This window comes from Nannospalax galili, unplaced genomic scaffold (assembly GCF_000622305.1).
Source record: "Nannospalax galili isolate Female #2095 unplaced genomic scaffold, S.galili_v1.0 scaffold957, whole genome shotgun sequence".
NCBI classification, from domain to species: domain Eukaryota; kingdom Metazoa; phylum Chordata; class Mammalia; order Rodentia; family Spalacidae; genus Nannospalax; species Nannospalax galili.
The window spans coordinates 854,527-880,220 of NW_008340047.1; the positions used below are offsets into that span (position 1 = coordinate 854,527).

At 44.6% G+C, this 25,694-nt stretch overlaps 2 protein-coding genes across 8 annotated transcripts in view; one reads left to right on the plus strand and one right to left on the minus strand.

The window, feature by feature from the left end:
* Coq9 (coenzyme Q9) overlaps positions 1-6,140 on the minus strand; it is a 20,668-nt gene extending 14,528 nt beyond the window's left edge. For all 4 annotated transcript variants that reach the window (XM_029564404.1, XM_029564402.1, XM_029564403.1 and 1 more), the window contains exons 1-3: positions 6,008-6,140; positions 2,882-3,044; positions 496-631 (exon numbers count right to left, since the gene is read on the minus strand). In XM_029564404.1, the coding sequence (XP_029420264.1) occupies positions 496-631; positions 2,882-3,044; positions 6,008-6,083 (375 nt within the window). In that variant the 5' untranslated portion in view covers positions 6,084-6,140. The remainder of the gene's footprint in view (positions 1-495; positions 632-2,881; positions 3,045-6,007) is intronic.
* Positions 6,141-6,148: 8 nt separating this feature from the next.
* Ciapin1 (cytokine induced apoptosis inhibitor 1) lies at positions 6,149-24,280 on the plus strand. 4 transcript variants are annotated; one of them, XM_008834897.3, is made up of 9 exons: positions 6,149-6,246; positions 10,498-10,683; positions 11,065-11,217; positions 12,181-12,257; positions 14,959-15,124; positions 16,903-16,976; positions 18,293-18,408; positions 22,442-22,520; positions 23,103-24,280. In XM_008834897.3, the coding sequence occupies exons 2-9, from the start codon at positions 10,527-10,529 to the stop codon at positions 23,211-23,213; spliced, it is 933 nt and encodes a 310-aa protein (XP_008833119.1). In that variant the 5' UTR covers positions 6,149-6,246; positions 10,498-10,526; the 3' UTR covers positions 23,214-24,280. The 4 variants fall into 4 exon arrangements, with proteins under 4 accessions (XP_008833119.1, XP_008833120.1, XP_029420265.1 ...); XM_008834898.3 differs by having other exon boundaries at positions 10,501-10,683; XM_029564405.1 differs by lacking the exon at positions 6,149-6,246 and adding an exon at positions 6,508-6,646.
* The last annotated feature ends 1,414 nt before the right edge of the window (positions 24,281-25,694 follow it).

Below are 25,694 nucleotides of genomic sequence, written 5' to 3' on the forward strand. Positions count from 1 at the left end.
GCTGCCCTTAGAACATAATTTCTAAGAACTCACTCTATAGTATATTCTTTTTATAATTAAAAAATAAAGCCATTTCGGGGCTGGAGAGATGGCTCAGCGGTTAAGAACACTGGTTGTTCTTGCGGAAGACATCGGGTTTGAACGCTAGCACCCACAAAGCAGCTAACAACTGTCTGTAACTCCAGTCCCAGAGGCTCTGACAGCCTCTTCTGACCTCCGCAGGCATTGAACAACACAGGTGCACTTACCTACATGCAGGCAATACACGAATACACGTAAAATTAAAATAATAAAAAATTTTTTAAAAAAAGTGAAAAAAAAAAAAAAGCCATTTCAACTGTTTCTACCTACACTATAGGGAGGAAAGAAAAAGAAAACCCAGACAATGCTCTAGCTCTAGGGCTCTGAGCTGGGCTGGAAGAAGTCATGAGTCCCTCTTCAACTCTTGATTTCCGGTTTATTTGCGTCCACTGCCCGACCCTCACTTATACACACCTGGGCTCCTTCAGCAATGGCCTCTGTAGTCCAGCCTTGGGCAGGCACAAACTCCAGGGCTGCCGTCAGGATTCGGTGCTGTAGCTGCTCCTCACTCTCATAGTCCTCCTCCTCCTCCCCACTCTGGTCTGTGTACCTGAGGCACAGGGACAGAGCACAGCACACTTTACATCACTGTCTATAGCATGGCAGGCAGGACTGACCCAACCAGAAACAGGTCCCGGGTCTCCTCGATGCACATACTAAGGGGAGCTTTATTTCTGCATCAGCATGGACATTTTAATGCCAACAGGGTGCAAATCCTCTGATCCTTCTCCTCCCAGTCAGAGAAGAGCTCTAGGGATGTGAGGTCTTGCACAGCCTAGGCTTCTACTTACAGTCCTTACATGGGTGTGTCCAACCTGTGGCTCATACACTGCATGTGTCTCAGACCAGCTATGAATATGCAGATGTGAAGGTCATATCGCAATGTCATAAAGTTGGACACCCTGCTAGCATAGCATGCTTAGAATTTTTTTATAAAATGTCTATAGCCGACTGTAACTCCAAGAGAGCAGGAGCAGTGGTTGTTTTATGCACAGGTATAAATCCTCAAAAATATACTTGTTGAATTGAAATGAAAAGTATTTTAGCCAGGTGTGGTGGTATATGCTTGTAATCTTAGCACATGGGAGGCTGAGACAGGAAGTTCAGGAGTTCAAGGCCAGTCTCAACAAAACAACATGAAACAAAACAAGACTATAATTAAGAAACCAGAAAAATTAGCTGGGCATGCTGCCACACGCCTTTAATTGCAGCACTAAGAGGCTGAACTATGAGTTCAGCCTGGTTTCCATAGCAAATCCAGGCCAGCTGTGGCTACAGGGACACCCAGTCTCAAAAAGACCAAAACAAACAAATAAACAAACAAAAACTCAGAAAAACTGAAGAACACTCTAATTTTACACTGAGGAAAGTTGAATTTCCAGTGGCAGATTGAATAAGAAAAAATAAGTCCAGTGGAAATGGAAATTATCATCACCTTGTAGAAGGCAAGTTTGCCCGACATGGGCAGCAATACTTTAAATGTACACATCTTCCTTTTGCCTCAGTGCTCCCAACATCTCTGTAGTCCAGGCTGGCCTTGAACTGTGATCCTCCTCCATCAGAATCCTGAGTAGCTGGGATCACAGGCCTGTACAAGGCTTGACTTCAGTGTTCCCACTTGTAAGGAGAGACTCACACACTTTATCATATTATCTCTCCTGTCAAAAGAGGAAATCTAGTCACCAGTAAGACAGGGTAAATACATTTTGGTCCATTCATTGCCAGAATATTATACTACTACTAAATGATATAAACTGTGAAATCAGTTATATCAAGAATGTTGAGTCAGGTGTGGTAGCATACACCTTTAATCCCAGCACTCCTGGGACAGAGGCAGAAGCAGGAGGAATCTCTGAGATCAAGGCCAACCTGGTCTATATAGTGAGTTCCGGGCCAGCTTGGGTTACAGGGAAACCCTGTCTCATAAGACTAAAAAAAAAAAAAGATTGCTGAATTGGATACGGCACATAATCCTTGCAACTGGATTGCTGAGAGTTGAAGGCCTGCCTGAGCTACAAAGTGAGATCTTGTCTCAAAAAACAAACAAACAACCCTACCTTACAGAAATATGAAAAGGCAAAAATGTCAGCAGTTATCTGTGTGTGAGTTCAGGTATTTTCTGCAATGTTTAAATTTTCTAATATGTATAGGTATCATTTTTAGCCATAGAAATGTCTGGAAGTAGCTGGGCATGGTGGTGCACGCCTTCAATCTCAGCACTCAGGAGGAAGAGGCAGGCGGATCTCCGGGAGTTCAAGTCCAGCCTGGTCTACATAGAGAATTCTAGGCCAGCTGGGGCTACAGGAAGACCCTGTCTCAAAAAAGACGGAAAAAAAAAAAAAAAAAAAGACTAAAAGTAGCCAAGTGTGGTAGATCATGCTTGTTTTGGGGGGTGGGTTTTGAGACAAGGTCTCCCTGTAACCCCAGCTGGCCTGGAACTCTCTTTGTAGACCAAGCTGGCTTTGATCTTCCAGAGAATACCTGCCTCTGCCTCTGCTTCCTGAGTGCTGGGATTAAAGGCATGTGTCACCATGACTGGCTGACTCATGCTTACAATTCCAGTGCTTGGGAAGCTGAGGCAGAAGGACAGCCAAGACTTTAAGACAAGTCTGGGTTAAAGGTATGGGGTACATAGCAAGTATCAGGTCAGTAAGAACTACATAGCCAAGACCCTGTCCAAAAGAAGGGAAAGGGAAGGGAGGGGAGGGAGGGAGAGAACGAGACAGACAGATAACTGAAGGTGAGAAAGGATGGACAAGAAAGTGGCTAGAAATGGGCAGATCTGGCCTTTGGTACCTACCTGGGGGGTGGCCGAGGTGACTCGGAACCAGGTTTTTCTGCCCCATGTGTCTCAGAATGCTGCTGAGAAAAAGAGGGGGGAGGCTGTTTCTGTTCTTCTGAAGACCTGAACCCGACAGTTGTATGGAAGGCACACTGTACCAGGGGTGGCTGGCAACGAGACACTGAAATAGAAACCAGGCTGTCAGGGACATTCACCACAGAAGATGCTCTGAGCCCCAAAGAGGAACTATAAGGTAGAGATGCCCCTACAACCACTTATCCAAAGGTTGGGTCCCTCACAGAAACCTCCAAGCATGTGATCGGGCAACAGAAGACTTGACTTCTCGGCTCCCTTCCACCATTTGTTCGTTATGTGGTACTGTGAACAGCATTTCCCTTAATGGCAGATTTCTGGTTTTGTTGTTGATTTTTGAGACAGGGTCTCCCTATAGCCCCAATTGGCCTGGAACTTACTATGTAGACCAGGTTGGCTTCAATCTCACAGAGATCTGCCTGCCTCTGCCTCCTGAGTGCTGGTATCAAAGGTGTGTGCCTCACACCCAGCCTACTGTGCAGATTTTTAAAAATCTTATTTTTATGTGTGTGTATTACCTGCATGTAGGTAAGTGCACCTGTGTCATGCAATGCCCACAGATGACAGAAGAGGCTGTTAGATCCCCTAGAACTGGAGTTATACACAGTTGTGAGCTGCCATGTGGGTGCTGAGATTTTGAACCTGGGTCTTCTGCAAGAACAGCCAGTGTTCTTAACCTCTGAGCCATCTCTCCAACCCCTAATGTGAAGATTTTTTAAAGTTTTTTGTTGTTGTTTTTTATTGATTGTTTTTTGACAGGATCTCCCAAGTCACAGCCTGTCTGCTAGTCACGATGTGAACCAGGGTGGCCTCAATCTCACAGAGATCCACCTGCCTCTGCCTCCCAAGGGCTGGGGTTAAAGGTGCATGCCACCATGCCTGGCATATTTATTTTTACTTTATGTGTATGACTGTTTTGTCTGCATGTTGTAGAGTACCACATGCATGCAATGCCTCAGAAGAGGACATCAAATCCCCAGGAACTGGAGTTACAGGTGGTTGTGGGCCACCTGACATGGGTGCTGGGAATCAAACTTGGGTCCTCTCCAATAGTAGGTGCTCTTAAACACTGTAGCGTCTCTTGGTATACTTTTAAAAGATCAGTGTAGGCAACTCTCTCTTGAGGAGTCTGTACCAAAACTTGATTATGGTTTACTTTCTGTGACTAAGAAGCCCATACCTATGCTCTTGGGTCTCTCTGTATTCTGAGCACTCCCCCCCCCTTAACCCTCATGCTTAAACATATATTAAAATATTGTTATCAAACCTTAACTCTGCTACCAAAAGCTAAATCAAAAGATCAGCCCATATTATTATTAGTTTGGGTTTCAAAAAACATTTTTTTTTTTGGACAGGGTCTCCCCAGCCTGCCTGGAACTATGTAGATCAAGCTGACCTCCTCCTCATGTTCTCAGTAGAGATCTGCCTGCCTCCACCTCCTGAGTGTTGGGTGCTAGGATCAAAGGCAAGCGCCACTACACCTGGTGAAAGCCTATTTAGAGACTGCATTACTTTGGGTCTTTCTTTTTTTTGGTCTTTTTGAAGCAGGGTTTCCCTGTAGCCCCAGCTGTCCTGGAACTCACTATGTAGACCAGGCTGGCCTTGAACTCACAGAGATCCGCCTGCCTCTGCCTCCCAAGTGCTGGGACTACAAGTGTGCGCCACCACGCCCGGCTTACTTTGGGTCTTTCTATGTTGTCCAGACTGCTTCAAATCTGGAAGGCTGAGGCAAGACTACACAGCAAGTTCAAAGCCAGCTCCAGCAACTGGTGAGATCATGCCCGTGCCAAAAAAAAGAAAGAAAGAAAAGAGAAGGCTGGGTGTGGTGGCACACGCCTTTAATCCCAGCACTTGGGAGGCAGAGGCAGGAGGATCTTTGTGAGTTCCAGGCCAGCTTGGTCTACATAGAGTTCCAGGACAGCTGGGGCTACAAGCCCCTGGCTCAAAAAGACAAAAAAAAAAAAAAAAAAAAAAAAAGGGCAGGCATAGTGGCACACAAGAGGCCTAGTTGACACATAGTTCCAGGCTAGTCAGGGTTACATAGGGCAACCTTGTCTCAAAAAAATTGTTTTGAAAATAATAAAAAGGGTCTGTGATAGAGTGTTTTGTTGATGGGTATTTGGCTGTTTCAGGATTCTGACGTTGTAAAGATGCCAGGAGTATACGTGAATTTTTTGTAGATGTGCCCTACTTTTTGTAAATACTTGAGTAGATTTTTTCGGTAATGAGGCATTATTTTTACTAAACTATATTTAGTCTGGAATTGTAGTTAAAAATGACAGGCACTCATTGAAAAAGTCTAAGATAACAATGATGTGGAAATTCATAACAGCACGTATAAAAACACCAGTATCTTGTATATGAAGCAAATACAAAATTTCAAAGCCAGGTAATGGGGAAACCAAAGTATGACTGTAGAATCTTTGCAGCTCATGAAAAAAATTTAGGTGAAATACAAGGGAATTTCATTAGTCTCATATTTATGTTAATTTGTCTGTGTAGAATTATTTTCTATTTGTGGACGGTGATTTTTGCTTTTCCACTTTATGACATCGTACAAAATTTTCTCTTTAAGAAAATATCTATTTTTAGGGTAATCAGATGTATAAATAAAAATACTGAGCCTATGGCAGCAGCGACTTAGCGAGGTGGTGGGGAAATGACTGACTGCGGGGAAAGAACGACTGGACGCTGTGTGCCGCCGGTTCCATCTGTCCCTCCAGCGATCCTGGCCCAGCGCCCAGTACATGGGGTGGAGAACGGTTCTGCGACTGCTAGTTCTGCAACAGATGAGCTCAGTGACCTTGGGCAAACCCAGCGTTCTCTGGGGGCGCCGTTACTGCCGGGAGTCCGGGCTGACGGGCCTGCCCCACTGCTCTCGCCTGGAGACCCACGCCCGCTAAGCGCTCTTCCCAGCGGCCGGGCGCCGGTGCCCTTCACCTTCACCTTGCGCTCTCCCACCACAGCCCCTAATGCCCCACGCCCAGCTCGGGCCTGCCTCGTGCCTCCTTCCCCACTCCTCTCAGCTTCCCAACTCGGCCACCCCCTCACCAGGCAGGCACCGCTGCTGCAGGAGCCTCCAGCCCGCCCGTCCCAGGACGCCGGACACCGCCGCTGCCGCCATCATGGAAGTGGGCAAGCACGCCGACGGCGGCGGCAACACGCCCGGCAGCGTCAGGATGTGGGCGGGGCTGCTTCCGCCCTCTGGTAGGTGTGCGGTCTCTCGCGAGAGGCGGCAGTGGAGAAACTGGCGGCGGCTGTGGCTTGTGTGTAGGTGGACCAGGTGGCAGGTGAGCACACTCCGGCCTGCTGGACCCCGACCTGGCCCAACGGCCTTCCTCGGGTCCATTCGCGGCCTCTGGTTGCGGCTCTTCGGAGGGACCGGAGCACGTCGGCGGGGGCGCAGGGGAAGCCGGTGTGAGGGGCCGAGGCGTCCGGGCCCTCTTTGCGGCGGCTCCTGACGCCCGGGCTGTCCTCTCTTCCCGGGCCGCCGCCTCCCGCGCGCTTAGTACACAGCCCGAGTTGGCGTCGGGGACGGCGGGGGCCGAGACCCGCTTCATCCGCAGCCGCCTGTGACCTTGACTCTCGGTTCCCCCAGCGTCCATCTCCTGGCAGCAAAGCTGTCGAGAACCTGAGCCACAGGTTGTCTGTCGGAGCTACCCTTGACTGAACCCTCAGCTTTATTCCCTGGTGGGTCGAAAGATCTAGAATGCGTGTTTATCCGGTGAGCCACCCAGGCATCGGTTCTGCAGAGCTGGTTTGGGTCTGGGGGTGGGTCGGCGACCTGGCATTAACCAGCGGTTTGCAAGTTTCGGAGAGGCTGGCCAGGTGACTTCTGAACTTAGGGGCCAGCTGCGCTTTCCAGGAAAGGTCTTGGTGATGTGTGATGTGAGAGACCTGAAGTCCAAGTGCCGAGTGCTCGCGGAGCCATCGGGAAGGCTTTGTGTTAGTAGGAAGAAGTGAATGACTTGGGATAATTACAGGAACATGTTTAACTCTGTAAAATTTGTGCCAGTTGTTAGACCCCCGTCTTTTTTTAATCTGTTAAAGTTGTGTCTGTCATCCCTATTCGCTAGTTTTTCAACACAGTGCCTTTTAGGGGGGCAAGCCTTTACTCACCGAGCCATCCCCCTATCACTGATTATGGTTTTTGAGACAAGGTCTCATTAAATAGCCAAGGCTTTCCTCAAACTCATGATTTATTTCTGCTTCAATCTCCCAAGAGGGCTGGTATTACAGGCAAGCTCCACCATTTCTGGCCAGCCAGTTAGGTGTTTAGTTTGTGGTGCTGGAGATTGAACCCAGGGCTTCACACCTGCTAAGTAAGCAGCTGCTACCTGTGAGCTATATGCACATCCCCAATCAGTTTTTGTTTTTCTGGGGCTGGACGTGGTGGTAGAGGCAGGTGGATCAATTCAAGTCCAACCAGGTCTACATAGCAAGTTCCAGGCAGCCAGAACTGCTTAGCGAGACTCTATTTCAAAAAATAAATCCTTTCTGATAACTAGCTGTTTTCTGAGGATTTTTTTTTTTTTTTTAATGAACTTAAAAATAATTCTGTCGGCAAGGTTTGGTGGTGCAGGCCTTTAATCCCAGCACTTAGGAGGCAGAGGCGGGTGGATCTCTGAGGGATTTGGCCAGTCTGGTCTACATAGCTATGGCTACTGTCTCAAACAAAACAAAATAACAAAAACCCACAAAGAATTCTATCCTTGGCCATCCTGAAACTTTTATTTGAGAGAGGGTCTCACTCTGTAGCCCTTGCTTGGCCTGGCAGAGATCTGCCTGTCTATGTGTCCCAAGTCTAGGATTAAGAGCAAGTACCTCCACACTCAACTTTTGGCCATCTTCATTTAGGGGGCCAGAGACCCAAAATTCCATGCTTAGGAGAGGTGCCTTAAGAATAAATAGACATAGGCCAGATGTGGCAGCATTTAGTCCCAGCACTCCAGAGGCAGAGGCAGGCACATCTCAGGTCTCCATAGCGAGTTCCAGACCCGCTGGGGCTACAGGGAGACTGTCTCAAAAAGACCAAAAATAAAAAAAAATAAAAATAAAAAAATAAACAAATAGACACATCCCCAGAAGTTATTCTCAGACATCTACTCTTACTGCCTGTTAGTAAGGTTTTTGAAGAGCCATGGGTACACGAGTCTTGTCAGAGGTGGCTGGTGAAGCATCTAACAAACAAGGTCAGTTATGTGACATTGACTTCTGCTTCATCTCTTTGTTTTCTGAATTGTGAAACAGCCTCTGAGTCATAGCTCCTAAGAATGCTGGCTTAGGTACTGCATATATTTTTCTTACGGTTCTTTTTTGTTGGTTTGTTGTTTAGACAGATTGGCTACAATAACACAAAACTCTGATTTGAAAAGTGTCACACTTTGGCTCTCAGAGATTTAAAAGAACATTGTCTCTCATTTAGGAAAAGGTGACTGGAAGTAAAAGGTCTTTTTTGTTTTGTTTTGGTATTTTGTGAGAGTGTTTAACTCTATTCATGAACTCCTCTTGCTATAAGGTTAGTTCTGGCATAGTGGCACTTACCTTTAGTCCCTGTGCAGTTTCAGTCTCCGAACGGCAAAGCTGGAGAGAACCTGAGCTACAGGTTGTCTGCCAGAGCTAACCTTGGCCAAACCCTCAGCTTTATTTCTGGCTGGCCGAGCTGAGCTGAATGATCTAGAATGCATGTTTATCCGATGAACCACCCAGGCATCCGTTCTGCAGAGCTGCCCTGGGTCTGGGGGTAGGTCGGTGACCTGGCATTAACCAGTGGTTTGCAAGTTTCGGAGAGGCTGGCCAGGTGACTTCTGAACTTAGGGGTCGGCTGCGCTTTCGGTATTCCAGGACAAGTCTTGGTGATGTGTGATGTGAGAGACCTGAAGTCCAAGTGCCAAGCACTCGCGGAGCCATCAGGAAGGCTTTGTGTTAGTAGGAAGAAGTGAATGACTTGGGATAATTACAGGAACATGTTTAACTCTGTAAAATTTGTGCCAGTTGTTAGACCCCATCTTTTTTTAATCTGTTAAAGTTGTGTCTGCCATCCCTATTTGCTAGTGTTTCAAAACAGTGCCTTTTAGGGGGGCAAGCCTTTACTCACCAAGCCATCCCCCTATCACTGACCCCAAAAAACTAGATAAATAAATGAATTTTTTAAAGTTACGTTTTATTTATTTATAAGGTGATCCCCCCCTTCCGACCCCCCCCTTTCTGTACGTATGTATGTACACACACACACACACACACACACACACACACACACACACAAACGTGGAGGTCAGGACAAACTGGGAGTCTGTTCTCTTTCTCCTTCTTGTGAGTTCATGATGATTGAACATCCTGCCAGCCCCCGAAGCAAATGCTTTTATAGAATGAAAAGTATAGTACGTTTGGCTTAAGTTCAGCCCTGAAAGGTGGCCATCTTTGCAGAGGTCAGAGGTGTTCATTGTGGACTAGGAGTCTCTGCTTGTACCTTCTACCACTGCCTTGTTAACATTTATGAGTTATTTAAAGCCAGAAACTTGGTGGCATTAATGTTTAAGGAAGGAGGACCTGAACAGAGTGATATCTCTTGACCTCTTTTTACAGTAAGCACCTAATATCAAGTGGAAGAGAAATTTGACCCATCCTGGGAAGTTTCCATAGTTAAAACAGGAACTTCACAGTCATGAGTTTGCATTCTAATCCTAGGTCTTTATCCACATAATAGTAGTGTGCCTTGTACCATGTTACTTGTCCTAGTTCCCTGCCTGTGCATTGGGAATAACCTTTAGAATAAGGCTCTTCTGAGTGTCAGCTAAAATAATAAATGTGTAATGTGCTTTGAATAGTCTGGCTAGTGTTAAATGTTGAGGACATAGTAGATACTGTTGATCACTGCAGAGTCAGTGGAATTGAATTTTCATAATTAAAGGGAAAATGTTTAATTTGCAAAATTTAAATGTTCTCAAAACCATTAAGCTGTGGTTAGATTATGTGCCAATTTATTGCCTTCCTTGCTGACTCACTTCTGTCTGATGAATGCCCTGTTTTTTCAAAATTCTGCTCAGGCTGAGTTATCTCAAAGACAAAAGAATGCAACCTTTTTCCTTGACTGTAGTCCCCTTTCTTGACTCTGCCATATTTATTGTATTAGGGAATGTTGGGATTCCTTGAGATGGAGGGTTAATTTAATCAGACTAGCATCTATACCAAGGTTTGTAATGTCATCATTCCTTGGTGGGAGGTTGATGGAAGTAGGTTGTGATTCTAGTCATACTTAATGATAACCCATGGATTAAATTACACTCTTGTGGGGCTGGAGAGATGGCTCAATGGTTAAGAACACTGGTTGTTCTTGCAGAACAACCCAGCATCCACATAGCAGCTAACAACTGTAACTCCAGTTCTAGGGGATCCAACAGCCTCTTCTGCGGGCATAGTACGACACAGGTGCACTTACTACATGCAGGCAATATACACATACACATAAAATAAAAATAAATACAAATTTTTTTAAAAGTTAAAAAAAAAATTGTACTCTTGTCTTGGTCTTGTTTTGCCAGTAGCTTTTAGGTCCCTCAGCACTGGAGGCATGGCAGAGTTTGGGATCTCTACTGGCCAGCTTGTGGCAGTGGTCTGGGATAAGTCATCTCCCAAGGAAGCCCTGAAAGAACTGGTGGATGTACTTCAAGGGTTAACTGGCAGCGAGGGCCAAGTATTCACAGAAAACATCAACCAGCTGTTGCAGTGTAAGTACCTACCCATGTCTTGTCACAGGGCTAGAGGGATTTTGATGGGAGTCCTGCTTGTCTGTAGTTCCTTGATTTCTGAGTTTGGTTTTGGGTTACCCCATTGTTTTTCAGTTGAGATGTAATGGGCTTGGGAGTATGGTTGATGATTTGTATGTTCTTGTTCTTCAGAGGGTTCTTTCCTGATCTTATGAAGGATGATGAATTAGTAAGACAGCAGAACACAGCCTTAACACCTTTTTGCTAGTAATGGTGATTTAAAAGTATTTGCTATGTAAGGGTTCATTCTCCTGGGGTGATACTTTGTAGCCACTTTGGGGGAGTTGGGGGGATTGATTGCTCCTGGTCTGAGGTGGTTATTGATTAGATCCTTCTTTTCAGCTGCCCATAAAGAATCCAGCTTTGATGTTATTTTGTCTGGTGTAGTCCCAGGAAGCTCCACTCTGCACAGTGCTGAGATTCTGGCTGAGATGGCCAGAATTCTTCGGCCAGGGGGATGTCTTTTTCTGAAAGAACCAGTGGAGACAGCTGTGGGTAAGGATATATCTTCACTCAGAAGATGGAAATTAGATGCAGTTGAGTGTTTGTGAGTGCTTGTTGTGTCTCCTTGAGCCAAAGAAACCATTTGGAAAATCAATATATTCCTATAGTAGTAACTTCTCTATAGGGAGAAATTATTACAGTTTGAGACAACAGATCTGAAAAAAAAAATTGTCATCTTTGATTGACCCACTAGGTCATAAGTAGACGGAAACTGCCACTTAAAAATGGCTATAACATGGAAAACCAGGCAACAATAAAAAGGAGCAAACTTAGCAACTTTTGTGACTGTGCAGTTATTTCATAATAAAGAGTTTAAAAATAATAGCTTGAACTCTGAGAGTAAAGAATTGTTAGTGTCGTGAAACTGCCTTTGATCTCCAAGAATTAAATCCTTTTTTCTCAGTGTTACAGCTATCAGGTATTCAGTTCTAGATTTTTATCTTTTTTTTTTTTTTTACTAAATTCAATCAAAATGTGGCAAAAAATTCCATCAAATAAAGTAAAATAATAGAAATGAAAGTTCGAAATGAGTAAAGGCATGTGCTTGTATGTAGAGCTGTAACCGTGTGATATCTGTAGTAGATAAATAACAGCTTTTTTGCTGGAAAGAAACCTTGGGCCACCAAATAGTATTTCCAACACTACTTGCAGAGAAAAATCTTAGGTTTCTGTGCACTTTGCTTGCATGTTTATAACTTCATTCATTATCATCCAGCATTCCTTGGAAGGGGTTTCCAAGAAGTAGAAATGATAAAATCATGACCTGCGCTAGATAGGTAAAAGCACTTTGAACAGCCAAAAGATTTTTCAAATTAAAATGTTATCACTAAACTATATGCATATTAAACAAATTAGGCTTTTACTATTTGAATGCCTGTTGACCTGTGCAGGATAGAGCCTTTATTGTTTTTCACACTGACCTTTGAAGTTATTAATTGAGGTTTTCCTTGACAGTTAACAATAACAAAGTAAAGACAGCATCCAAGCTGTGTTCGGCACTGACTCTTTCTGGCCTTGTGGAAGTAAAAGAGGTATGTGTGGGGGCTGGAGAGATGGTTCAGTGGTTAAGAACACTGGTGGTTCTTTCAGAAGACTCAGGTTCGAATCCCAGCACCCACATGGCAGCTAACAACTGTCCGTAACTCCAGTCCCAGGGGATCCGACAGCCTCTTCTGGCCTCCGCGGGCATTGCATGACATGGGTATACTTACCTACATGCAGGCAATGCACACATACACATAAAATAAAAATAATTAATAAAATTTTAAAAAAAGAGGTATGTGTATAGATAGCCTTCCTTGGTGGGAGTGGAAACCTTCTATGACACAAACCCAGGGTATGCTTTTTGGGGGAAAGTGAGGTGATCAGTGCTGCGTAGAACTAGGAAGTAAGTTAAGCCTTGGCATGTGTGAGGTGTGTGATGCCTCAAAGAAGGAAACCCTTGGGAGCAGATCCTTTTTGAAGATCAAGTCATAGCTGGGCCTATTCTGGGTGGCATGTTCTGGTCTCTCTAGTTCTGTTTAGTGGTGATGTCTATGGCAGGGACAATGAATGACCTGCTGCTTCTATTCATCTCAGTAGATACAACTCTTGGCCTAGATGCAGTGTCGTTCTCTAGACCAGACTCCCACTTGTGGTTGGACATTTATGATAATTCATAGTTAATTGAAACAGTCAAGCCAAACAAAATAAAGGTGTTTATATTTCCATATTCCTCTCTAGGAGTTAAAATTTTAAATATTAAAAATTTCTTAGTATGGGAGCTGGAGAGCAGTTAAGAGCACTTGCTCTTTCAAGGGACCCACATGGCAGCTTATAACTGTCCATAACTTCCGTTTCAAGGGATTTGACACCCTCTTCTGTCCTTGGTATGGGAGGAATGTTATTCTGTCATAGCTATTAGATCTTTGATCTCTCTCTCTCTTTTTTTTTTTTTTTTTTGGTCTTTTTTTGGAGAGGGTCTCTTTGTAGCCTCAGCTGTCCTGGAACTCACTATGTAGACCAAGCTGGCCTTGAACTCACAAAGATCCACCTGCCTCTGCCTCCCAAGTGCTGGGATCAAAAGGGTGCGCCACCATGCCTGGCAGATCTTTGATCTCTTATCTAAGATGATAAATTTTATTTATTTATTTATTTTTGGTCTTTTTGAGGCAGGGTCTCCCTGTAGCCCCAGCTATCCTGGAACTCACTATGTGGACCAGGCTGGCCTTGAACTCAGATTAAAGGCGTGTACCACCACACCCTGCTGATAAATTATTTTTTTTAAGATAGGAGTCTCACTATGCAGCCCAGGTTGGCCTTGAACTCATGATCTTCCTGCCTGTCCTGGGTTTATATGTGAGTGCCTTACTCCCAAGCTTAAGGCCTTTATTCCTATTAAGATTTTTCTATGTGGTCTAGAAAGGTAGTTCATTTGATAAGAGTGCCTGCTAAGCACAAAGCCCTGGGTTCAATACTCAGCACTGGGTGAAAATGGGGTTGGGTAATGCACACCTGTAATTTCAGCACTTGGGAGGTAAGGCAAGAGGATCTGAAGTTCAAACTCTTGCTTAGCAACATAATGAGAGTGAAGCCAGCCTGGGCTATAAGAAGCCATGTCTCAAACCCTAAAGAAAGATTTTAATCTGTGCCTAATTCTAAAGTAATAATTGCTCAAAAAACTTGAATTTATGCTGAAGAATATAGAATAGAAAGTATTGACATCCTAGTCCTTACTCATACTTTGCTTCCCAGAGGGCTGTGTGCATTTTTAGACATTTGCTCCAAGTTTTTCCTATGCATTGCCAGCAATGTATTCATTAACTCTTTTAATGTAGATACGATTATATGTCTACATTGTTCACTCACTTTTTTCCCATGTCCAGTAATTGTAAAGTTGTGTGTATATCTGTGTCTTTGTATAGGCTTATATGTGCATATGAGGTCGGAGGGCAACCTATAGGAGACATTTCCTCCTTCCACCATGTAGGTCCTAGGTATCGAACTGAGGTGATCAGACTTTGTGGCAAGTGCCTTTATTATCCACTGAGCCATCCTTCCAGTCCTTAGATTCAACTTCATCTTCCCTTTTTTTGGTCTTTTTGAGACAGAATTTCCCTGTAGCCCCCACTGGCCTGGAACTTGCTGTGGAGACCAGTCTGGCTTTCCTAGTGATCCACCTGCCTGTGCTTCCCCAGTGCTGGGATTAAAGGCGTTTGCTACCATGCCTGGCTTCCAACCCTTAGATATCTTAAGACTTAGTACAGCTTAATATATTTTCATTTTTATTAATGATGTAGTGAGTGGTATATCATACTATGGTAGATAAACTATTGAACATAAAAATTGTTGCACTTGTCCTTTTTTTAAACCTTAAATACCTGCTGAGGACCAAGCATGGTAGTGCATGCCTGTAATCCCAACATTCAGAAGGCATTGGGTAGGAGGATCACTGTAAGTTTGAGGCTAGCCTGGTCCACATAGCCAGACCCTATTTAAGAAAAATCATCTACTTCCTAAGGATCCTAGAAAGGGTTCCCTTTCATAAGTACTTTAAAGCTTCCTAGAAGGTGGCTTAAAGTAGCATGCTGACAGAATCGTCTCTAGGGTTCTGGTCTGTGAGAAACTGAGTCAGGAAAGCGATGTCTGTTATCTTCTGTCACTACATGCTTATTCTGCAGAGGTGCTCTGAAGGCATAGTGAAACAGTAGTTGGAGGGAGTGTGGACTAATACCTGAATTTGTTCAATTGCAGTTGCAGCGGGAGTCCTTAAGTCCCGAGGAGGTACAGTCTGTCCAGGAACACCTGGACTACCACAGTGACAGCCTGCTCTCGGTTCAGATCACTGGCAAAAAGCCAAACTTTGAAGTGGGTTCATCTAGCCAGCTTAAACTTTCTGTCAGCAAGAAGTCTACTTCTGGTAAGACTGGCCTAAAGACATTCTTCTAAGTGGGAAGGCCTGGGGGCATGTTAGAAATTGAACCAGTTGATCTAAATGAGGATTAGTCTTTTAATTCTGCCATTTGCAAATAGCAGAATGCTTACTGTGCTTTTTTCCTGGGCATATTAATATAATATGAAGTAATGCATAGGTATTTTCTAGTGCAGCACCTTCTGCTCTGGGAAGCATCAAGGCCACCTCATCCTGAATACCTGAGTCATGTATTCAGGTGGTGAAGTCTCTCCAGGCCCCAGAATGATGGGTTTAGCCTCAGGAAATCCACAGTGGTTGTAATGGTAGATAAAGATCCTCTGTTCAGTTCCCACAGCTTTTTTTTCTACCCCTGTAAACTGAGCTTTTTCTTGCCCTCACGGCCCTACAGTACTTAACAAAATTCTTATTTTTGAAGATTGATTACTAGTTTAATTTTTTAATAGTTTATTATTTTTATTTTATGTGTATACCTGCATTGTCTGCATGTAGGTAGTGCACCCGTGTCGTGCAATGCCCACAGAGGACAGAAGAGGCTCTCAGATCCCCTGGAACTGGAGTTACTGACAGTTGTTAGCTGCCATGTGAGTGTTGGGATTTGAACCGGGTCTTCTGCAAGAACACTCAGTGTTCTTAACTGCTGAGCCATCTCTCTAGCCCTGCTAGTTTAATTTTTATATATTTTTATGTAATTGTTGTGTAATTTATAATATATCTAACAGCCAGTTTTTGTTGTCATTTTTGTGTTTTGGAGGGTTGGTAGCCCCAGCTGGCCTGGAACTCTATGTAGACCAGACTGGTCTCTATCTTACAAAGATCTGCTTGCCTCCGTCTTCATGGGTACTGGGATTAGAGTCCTGCATTACCACGCCTGGCTCTATAACAGCCAGTTTTAACATGATTTTTTAAAGCTACCATTTTCAGTTATACAGAATAATGGGTTTAATTATTATGACATTTTCCTACACATCATTGTGCCTTGCTCCTATTTGTCCCTTCACTATCCTCCCCTGCCAATGATATTTTCACATGTTATTTTGAGACAGGGTCTTCCTATAGCCCCAGCTGGCCTGGAATGCACTATGTAGACCAGGCTGACCTTGAACTCACAGAGATCCGCCTGCCTCTGCCTCCCAGTGCTGGGATTAAAGATGTGCGCTGCCTCACCCGGCCTCTTGTAGCTTGCAGATTATAACCTGTCATTGAGGGAAGCCAGTACAGTAGCCCAAGACAGGAATCTGGATTCAGGAACCGAAGCAGAAACCATGGAGGAAAACTGCTTACTGGCTTGCTTCTCTTGCCTTGCTCAGCTACTTGTGTTACACAGCCCAAGCCCACCTGCCCCTATAGGGATGGCATATTCCAGGGATGGGCCCTCCTTATCACTTAACAATCAAGAAAATGCCCCACAGTTAATGCCTACAGGCTAATGTGATGGAGGAAATTCCTCAGTTGAGACTCCTTCTTAAAGTGACTTTAGTTTGTATCAAGTTAACAACAACAAAAATTAACCAGCACAATGACAAACACCTTACAGGTTTTTAGCAGGGTTAGGAGGTATAATGGACTGGTAGATCTGATGGAATGCCTGCCACAAAGCAGATAATGAATGCAGACTAATGTTACTGTCGTGAAGACTCTGCTTTCTGTTAGTAAAGAGGCTGAGTGCCGAGCCTGCTTTCTGGTTTATCTAGTCATTCTATTCTATCCATAAGTGCTGATGTGTGCTTGCAGTTTACTTGAGTTCCTTTTATCATTGGCCTTAGCGAAACGTGCTGTGGACCCTGCAGCTGCCAAGCTCTGGACCCTCTCAGCCAATGACATGGAGGATGAGAGCATGGTGAGTTGGCACTGTGGTCACTTGAATGCTCCCTCCCAGACCCTGCATTAGATGTGAGCAGTTTTTTGATCTGTGGGTGTGGATATGTTTTAAAGCCCAGCATTGTGACTGTGCCTGACACTGCACTGATGTCTTTGATTAGGACACTCCATATTAATGGTATTTTACTGTCCACCCCCCTACTGCTATGTAGGTCAGGCTGACCTTGATCTCACAGAGATTCTCCTGCCTGTGCCTCTGCCTCTAGAGTGGTGCTGGGATTAAAGACATGTGCCACCATGTCTAGGTTTTTTTTTTGTTTTTTTTTGTCTTTTTAGGCAGGGTCTCCCTGTAGCCCCAGCTCACCTGGAACTCACTATATAGACCAGGCTGGCCTTGAACTCACAGAGATGCGCCTGCCTCTGCCTCCCATGTGGTGGGAGTAAAGGCGTGCGTGCACTACCATGCCTGGCTTTGTTTTTTTAAAGCATCTTCACCCATTCCCCCCACAACACACCAGATTTTCCTCTTTTCCCTTCATGTGATGTAGTAAAGATTCTAAGACTTTTTGGACATGTATAAACCAGAATAGAATTTCAGCCAAGATGTTTCATTGACCCCTTTGTCTGGGCCAGTCATTGAGTGCTCACTTTTTTTTTTTTTTCTCTGTCTTTTTGAAGCAGGGTCTCCCCGTAGCCCCAGCTGTACTGGAACTCACTATGTAGACCAGGCTGGCCTTAAACTCACAGAGATCTGCCTTCCTCTGCCTCCCAAGTGCTGGGACTACAGGCATGCTTACTATCTTAAAAGCAGTGTTTTGCATCTTTGATCGACCCTGTCTGATAAAGTTCTTTGTTTCTGCACCTTTACTGTTGAGGTTAATGTGATAAGCAAAATAGATCATGGCTTGTGCTCTCAGAGAGCTAATCAACTTAACTGTCTACACGTTTACAGAGTTACACAAATATAAGTGTAATTTGGTTTTTTTCCTCTGGAATTGTGTGGAAAATGTTTTACTACCTTTGACTTCTTTTTATTACCATGACTCTTCATATAGTAAAATAAATAGAACATGTCTCTTTTTGTTCTGCCTGCTCCCATCCTTCCCATAAACACATAAATAGATTCTCTCCCAGTACCAGTCAGCCTTGCAGCTATTTCTGGCCTTTGTGCAAGCTCCCATGGACCTTTGGTCTCTTGAGCCTGTGGACATAGTTCAGAATGGTGCTGCCTGCTGTTAATCTGCACTGTGTGCTTGTTTTCATAGCCTGTGATCACCTCAACTTTTCATCAGAGGGACCATGGTTTTGTTACTCATTGTTTTGATTGCTCTGCAGGATCTCATTGACTCAGATGAGCTGCTAGATCCAGAAGATTTGAAGAAGCCTGATCCTGCTTCCCTACGGGCTCCTTCATGTGGGGAAGGGAAAAAGAGGAAGGCCTGTAAGAACTGGTAAGTGCTGGGTGAGCAGGTCTGCTAGGCCACTTTCCTAGCGTCTCACGTCAAATCATTGCAGTACTTCATTCTCTTGAAAACAGGTTTTACTGTGAAGTGTTTAGAGGAGTAAATTAGATAGATATACATATTTGAGGAATAGTAGACATCCACATATCAGTCATCCAGATTAAGAAATGGAAGCATCATAGTTTCTTGGGCATCTCCTATACCTGTTTCCTCCCCCGCATCTTGTTCCCTCCCCCAAGAAGTTATTGTTCTCCTAAATTTCTGTTAATTATGCCTAGGTTTTTTGCTAGTTGCCCACTTATTATTTTTGTCTTTTTGAGACAGGGTCTCCCTGTAGCCCCAGCTGGCCTGGAACTCACTGTGTAGACCAGGCTGGCCTGGAGCTCACAGAGGTCTGCCTGCCTCTGCTGTGACTAAAGGCATGCACCACCACGCCTGGCCTTTATTGCCCACTTATATGTGACTCTCCAAACAGAAAGTTATACCATGGACAAGGACTGAGCAATAAGCCCAAACGTAGCCTTGTTAGGAAAGTCCAGTAGTCACATGCTATATGAAGTCTCCTAGCGAAGCTGAGTAAGGCTCTTGGATCTTTTTGAGAATATACAGGAGCCCCTTCCAGGGAACTTAGTAGGAAGAGTTGTCCATGACTTGGGGGACAAAGAAGAGCACACTGTAAGTAGGACATGAGGCAGATTGTAGAGAAGTGTGGTTGTAACTGTGGTCAGAGGGATGGGCTCCTCTCCTCAACTGACTTGGGCTGTGTGTGTGTGTGTGTGTGTGTGTGTGTGTGTGTGTGTGTGTGTGTATGTATGTATGTATGTATGTATGTGTGGACGTGTACTGTATTTGAGGTGAATCTTTGCCTGGCTTGATGTAAGTGAATGGTGCTGTGTGCGTGTGTACATTGTATTTGAGGTGAATCCTTGCCTGGCTTGATATAAATGAATGGTGCTGTGTAGCTGGGAGCATGGTGATTAGCATAGTGGCGTCTCCCTTCATTATTGCTTAGGAGCAGGCATACTCTCTTTTATTTTATTTTATTTTATTTTATTTTATTTTATTTTTAGACAAGGTCTCTGTGTAGCCCCAGCTGGCTTGGAACTCACAGAGATCTACCTGCCTCTCCCTCCCAAGTATTTATTTTTTTTTATTTTATTTTTGGTCTTTTTGAAACAGGGTCTCCCTGTAGCCCCAGCTGTCCTGGAACTCACTATGGCCAGGTTGGCCTTGAACTCACAGAGATCCACCTGCCTTTGCCTCCCTGCTGGGACTAGAGGCGTGCACCACCACGCCCAGCTCCTGCTCACTCTCTGTTAGCCATTGTTTACTATATTCCATGTTGTTATCTTTCTTAATTTTCTTTTGTGTTCGGGTGTGGTGGAGCAAATTTTCTAGCAGTTGTTTTTTTTATTAAGGCTACTTGTGTTTTAGTTTTTTTTTCAAGAACTTTTTAATGTACAAAATACCTTTTTTCTGCTTTTGTAAATGATTGGCAATTGGGGTCTAGAAATCTAGGTCAGAAGTCATTTTCTTACATAGTTTTAGAGATGCAGGAATAGTTCTGCCATTTTCTTTCTTCTAATGACTTTGATGGTATAGCTAAAAGAAAAAGGCAATTTGAAAGAAACAGACTATAGAAGGAGAAAAAAATGTAATCAAAAGAAAAAGAAGCTTTTGTATTCATGACATACAACAGGATGTATCTTTAATCCTTCCCACTTAACCTCTTTTTTCTGGTTTGGAAATCCACGGAGCCCTCTTTTTCCCTGATAGCCTTTTCTAGTAGTCTGCCTTATTTTGTTCATGAATTCTTGTCATTTTTGTTTTCTGAGAGTAATCTGTGTCTTAGATGTTGGACCACTTTGGTCCTTTTTTTTTTCTCTTACATCTTCAGATTTTTCTTGTGCCCCTATCTGAGAGATTGTTAATGTTGGAAAAACCCTGGCGTTAGTTTATTCTTACTATCATATTTTTAGTTTTTAATTTATACTTCTTTTTTGCTATTGCTTTTTTTAAAAACAGAATTTTATGTGTATGGGTGTTTTGCCTGCATGTATGTAAGTACACCTTTGTGTGTGATACTCATGGAGGTCAGAAAAGGGTGTTGGATCTCCTGGAAGTAGAGTTACAGACAGTTGTCAGCTGCCATGTGGACACTGGGACCTGAACCCAGGGCCTCTGCAAGAGCAGTCAGTGCTGTTACCTGCTGACCCATCTCTCCACCCCCTCCCCCATTTAAAAAAGAAAAACCAGCATGGAATATCATTTTTGATTTCATGGCTGGGCTAACTTCTTTTTCTTTGGGGTACACTAATTTTGTTTCCTCCTTATATAGTCTGTTTCTTTCAAGTTGCCTTTTTTTTTTTGTTTGGCTTCTGACTCCTTTGTCTAAAGATTTCTTAAGATGCTTGGTGACTGTAGCCTTCATAATTAAAAGTGGAGGACAGAGTCAGGTTGTGGTGGTGCACACTCAGCATTCAGTACACTGAGGCAGGAGATTCAGTACACTGAGGCAGGAGGATGGCAAGTTCAAGGCTAGCTTGGGCTAAATGGCAGGACTGTCTCAAAAACAAACAAAACCAAGTAACAATTAAGGGGAAGAGCAATAGAAAGATACCTAACCTATTATCAACCTCTGGTCTCCATGTACACAGAAGACTAATATTGTAGCTCATTCCTGTTAACCACAGCCCTGCCTCTGCCTCCCAAGTGGTGGGATTAAAGGCATGTGCCACCACACCCAGCATTCAAAAATAGTTTTAAAATAAATAAAGACGCAGTGATCAAGTAGCTGAGCATCTATGTGAATTTATTTCTTGACTTCTATTGAAGGTACCCTGGGCAAGTGGGGTAGGAGTGGAGGTGGGATGAGGTAGAGGTCTCCAAATTCAAGAGGTCTGCGCCTTCCACTCAGATGGGTTAGGTTGCTCAGAGTAGGTCTTCCTCATGCTGCCAGCCCCGTAGTACCTTCGAGGTTTCAGGGCGTGACAAGAGTGATAGTTTATCTGTTAAGCTGATGTTCCTTAGTCTCTCTGCAGTTCTCAACACTTTTGCTGTTGTTTCTGTAGTCTGGCTGTGGGGACTTGACTGATGTTCTGGTGGGTTTTGAGGGAAAATGAAATTGCAGGTACTTGTTTCAGTATCTTGTAACCTGGCAGCCTTGTGCTGGTATTTGTACTAGTGCTGGGCAGGCTTATTTAATTACCTGCTGGTTGTTTTTATTTATTTTTGTTTGTTTCAGTGGTTTATTTTTGAGACAAGTTCTCATGATTTAGTTTAGACTGACTTTAGAACTTGTGATTCTTAGGTTGGGCGTGGTGGCGCATGCTTTCAGTCCCAGCTCTGGGAGGCAGAGGCAGGCAGATCTCTGAGTTCAAGGCCGGCCTGGTCTACATAGTGAGTTCCAGGACAGCTGGCGCTACAGGGAGACCCTGTCTCAAAAAAACAAAACAAAAAACCTTGCGATTCTTTCTCTACCTCCCCAATGTCTTGATTTCAGTCCTGCACCACCACATCTGAGCCTCATCAGTCTTTAGGTGTGTAATTTACCAGCACTTACAAATCAGAGAATTTCAAGTAAAATCCAGCTTTTCATTTCTTCTTCTATTCTTGTGTATATGGTGCTGGGGGTTGAGTCCAGGGTCTTGCACGTGCTAGGCATGTTTTCTTTTTTTTTTCCCCTTCTCAGACACATGCCTCTAATCAATCAGTGAGCAAGCCACTTTTGCCAAAGCAGTTTCTATCACTGAGCTGCACCTTGGCTCCTGTTTTGTGAATTTGGAAGATGTGGCAATGCTGGATCTGCTTCCTGCAGCAGGTCAGCTGACTAGTGGCTGTCCTCTGGCTGTCCCATGCCTTTCCATTCTGTTGTCTCCCCAACAGCCTCACCCCTTGTTTGCTGGCCCCGTAGCTTTAACTTGACACTTAAAAGAGAAAAATCTTAGAGCACATTTTAGCACTGTTAGAGGTTCAGAGTGTATGGTGGTAATAAGTCTTATCTACCACTGGTTTCCCCCAGCACCTGTGGCCTTGCAGAAGAACTGGAAAGAGAGAAGTCAAAGGTGCAGAGCACTCAGCCCAAGTCTGCCTGTGGAAATGTATGTATCTGCAGCGTTACCCACCACTCACCAACTCTGGTGGTCTTGGGACCCATCCTAAACTGAACACAGACTAGCTCTAGCTCCACTTAAGGAGTTGTCAAGTATTCTCAGAGTGGGCCCAGGTAAGAGGCCGTGCATGTAGCTTGAAATGGGAAGAGATTATCTTGAGAGTGGATCAGCATTCGCATACCCATGCTAAGAGGCAGCTCTTATTTCATATTTTTTTTAAATCTTTTTGTCTCTGCCTCAGAGTGAGACCTGATATTAATTCACCCATTTGGCTGAACTTGATATGGTCATGTAGTAGAGGCTGGCCTTGAACTTCCAGTCCTCTTACCTCCACTAAGTTGGAGTTTGCTATGTAGCTCAGGCAGGTCATGAACTTGTAACCCTCTTGCCTTAGCCTCCTGAGTCCAGCAGTTGCCCGTGTATACCATCTGACCTTGATGAAACTTTTCTTGACTATCATTTCATAAAATCAGATATCTGGGCACATTAGGATGTCATGACCCCATCCCCCCCACCTGCCTTTCTTTTGGCCCTTAGTCTCCCTGTGTGACTCCTGTTCTCTCCCCACAGTGCTACCTGGGTGATGCTTTCCGATGTGCCAACTGTCCCTACCTTGGGATGCCAGCCTTCAAGCCTGGGGAGCAAGTACTCCTGAGCAAGAACAGTCTACAGGATGCTTAGGAGGAACCTTGGCACATACCACCTCCTCTAGCCAACTCCTGTCCCTCAGCTTCCACCAATGGCTCCTCCTCCCATTTCTGGATTCTTTGAAGCCATTTTTGGGGAGGGGTTTGTCTCAGTGAAGGTGCTGTGGGTGCAGAGGTGTGTAGTGCTGCTGTATATTAAAAGACCAATGTATGAAGGGACCTGCTTCATCTAGTGTTAGGAGGAGGAAGAGTGCCCCAAGAAGCCCCTCTCCTGATGTTACAGTGCTGACCTTTCACCCTTGAGCCTAGACATTCTTGAATATTTATGATGTGTGACAAGCTTCAGGCCCCATTGGTGTCTTAAGTTCAGTGATGCTGCCACCTACTGGACTTCCTCAGTATATAGTTCTTGGAGTCATGAAACAGCTGTCACAGGACCTCAGGGCACCAAAGAATCACTCCTCTGGTTGCTGTGATCCATCTTGGGTCCCTCTGCCCCTCTTATCTCACCCCATTTTACTGTAGTGTTGTATGTGTCCTGTTGTCATTTCTGTTAACCAACAGATATTAAACTTGTGTTTCTGTGTATATGTGTGAAGAGGGTGTGTATGTGTGTGTGTGGTGTGTGTGTGTGTGTAAGTGTAAGAGAGATCTGTCATGGAGTCATCCACATACAACTTGAACCATAAAGCAACTTTTTTTCTTTTGGCAGAGTCTTACTCTGTAGTCCTGGTTGGCTTGGAGCTCTCTAAGTAGACCAGGCTGACCTCAGAGATCTGTGTAGACCTGCCTTTGTCTCCTGAGTGCTGGGACTAAAAGTGTGTGCCACCATGCCCGGCTAAAGGTTCCATTAGAAGGAGCTCAGTGTCACATGGGAGTGGGGTCTGAGCTACCCTTATGGATTAGGACCTGTCTGTCTCCTAGGAGGACATGGGGAGAAGCAGTGTAGTTTGGACCAGCAGTAAGTCTCAGAGTAGGTCCCCTTCAGTCATCTCCCTGCTGCCTACCTACATACTACATCTTGCCAGGTATTTGGAGAGATGGTATGGATTTAAGAGACCTGAACTTCTGTATTTCAGCAATAAAAAGTGTTGATTGGTACTTGTCATTGAAACTTCCTTTGATTCCTCCTGCTTCCTTCTGTTTCTGCTGGTCCCTGCTGCTGGTGTTTAGGTGTGGGTGTCAGTGGGAAGCAGAGTTCCTAGTGGCCCCAATGATCCTAGCTTCCTCCCCTCCAGTTACAGCGAGACCTCTTAAAGACCTCTTGTCCTGGGTGAACAACCTCTGGTAAAGAGAAAGGATTTTACAGGTGTAATTAAAGTCCCTGCTGGACTTCAGGTTAATTAAATGGGAGGCTATCCTGAGTGAGCCTAGCTTACTCTTTTGATCCTTTGAAAGAACCGGAGAAAAAGGGCTTGTCTTGCTGCCCACCAGAAGTTAATTGCCAAGTTTCAAGAGGTCCATGTGCAGGATACAAAGTGCAAAGGATGCCCTCAGCACACAGACACCAAGAAAGTGGGGTCCACGGGGAGCTGGGTTCTGCCAGTGCCATGTTAGTATGGAAGAGGACTTGGAATTCCAGGCAAGAACACAGCCTGTGCCCAAGGTAACATTGCTGGGATGAGTGGATAGAGCATTTGCCCAAGACACACAAGGCCCTGTTTTTGATCCCCAGTACTGAAAAAAGAAATAGCTTTTCTCATGCCAAAGCAATGAAAGAAGTCAGGATAATGACTGAGTATATGCTTTGTTACACAGCAACAAGAAACTTACCCCCGAAAGGGTTTAGTGCTGACTTGTTTGCCTGGCTGCAGACCTGTTGATTGCTTCTGCTGCAGTTGCCAAGGTGAGGGACAAACATCTTGGCCTCTGGGCTGAGAAGGAGATCCTGGGCCAGAGCTTTCTTAGTGTGGGCTTAGTAAATGCCTCAATCCTTCCTTGCTCAGCTTATTGAGGCCCAGGTACTGCTGGCAAAAAGACTGTTAGTGGGGCCAGGGTGATACTTCTGAGTCCCTCCATAAGAACCAGAGGGAAGGCAGGCAGATCAGGTACCTAGGATGGTGAGGAAAGGCCTTGCCAGGGCATATCTAGGCCTCAGCCTGGCTGCAGCTGCATGGTGAGTAGTGGGGTTGTGGGGAGGGGGCACATAGCTATTTCCCCAACTGATTCTGTGGCAGTAGTCTAAGGTCAAGTTTTAGCCTTTTATGAGCTTTCTGTATTGAAGCCAAAAGCAGTGTCAGGTAAATTTCCATAAGTATAGCTAGGAGTCAGGGAACCTTTTCTTTTTGAGACAGGGTCTCACTAGGTACCCTGGCAGGTCTGGAATTCTTTGTTGACAAGCTGGCCCTGAAGTCACAGATACCCACCCGCTCTGTCTCCCTAATGAAGAGACTAAAGGCGTGTGCCACCATGTCTGGCTTGGCCTGGGAGTCTTGTTTTTTAAAAATACTTTATCACATTTATTTGTTTGTCGGGGGGCGGGTGGGGCATGCCTTCATACCATTGTATATATATA

Excerpts from the sequence above, each read along its gene's own strand:
- Ciapin1 (XM_008834897.3), top strand. The coding sequence starts at position 10,527 with ATGGCAGAGTTTGGGATCTCTACTGGCCAGCTTGTGGCAGTGGTCTGG. Across the intron at positions 11,218-12,180 it reads ACCAGTGGAGACAGCTGTGG|TTAACAATAACAAAGTAAAG; the intron begins GTAAGGATATAT and ends TTTCCTTGACAG. Across the intron at positions 15,125-16,902 it reads CAGCAAGAAGTCTACTTCTG|CGAAACGTGCTGTGGACCCT; the intron begins GTAAGACTGGCC and ends CATTGGCCTTAG.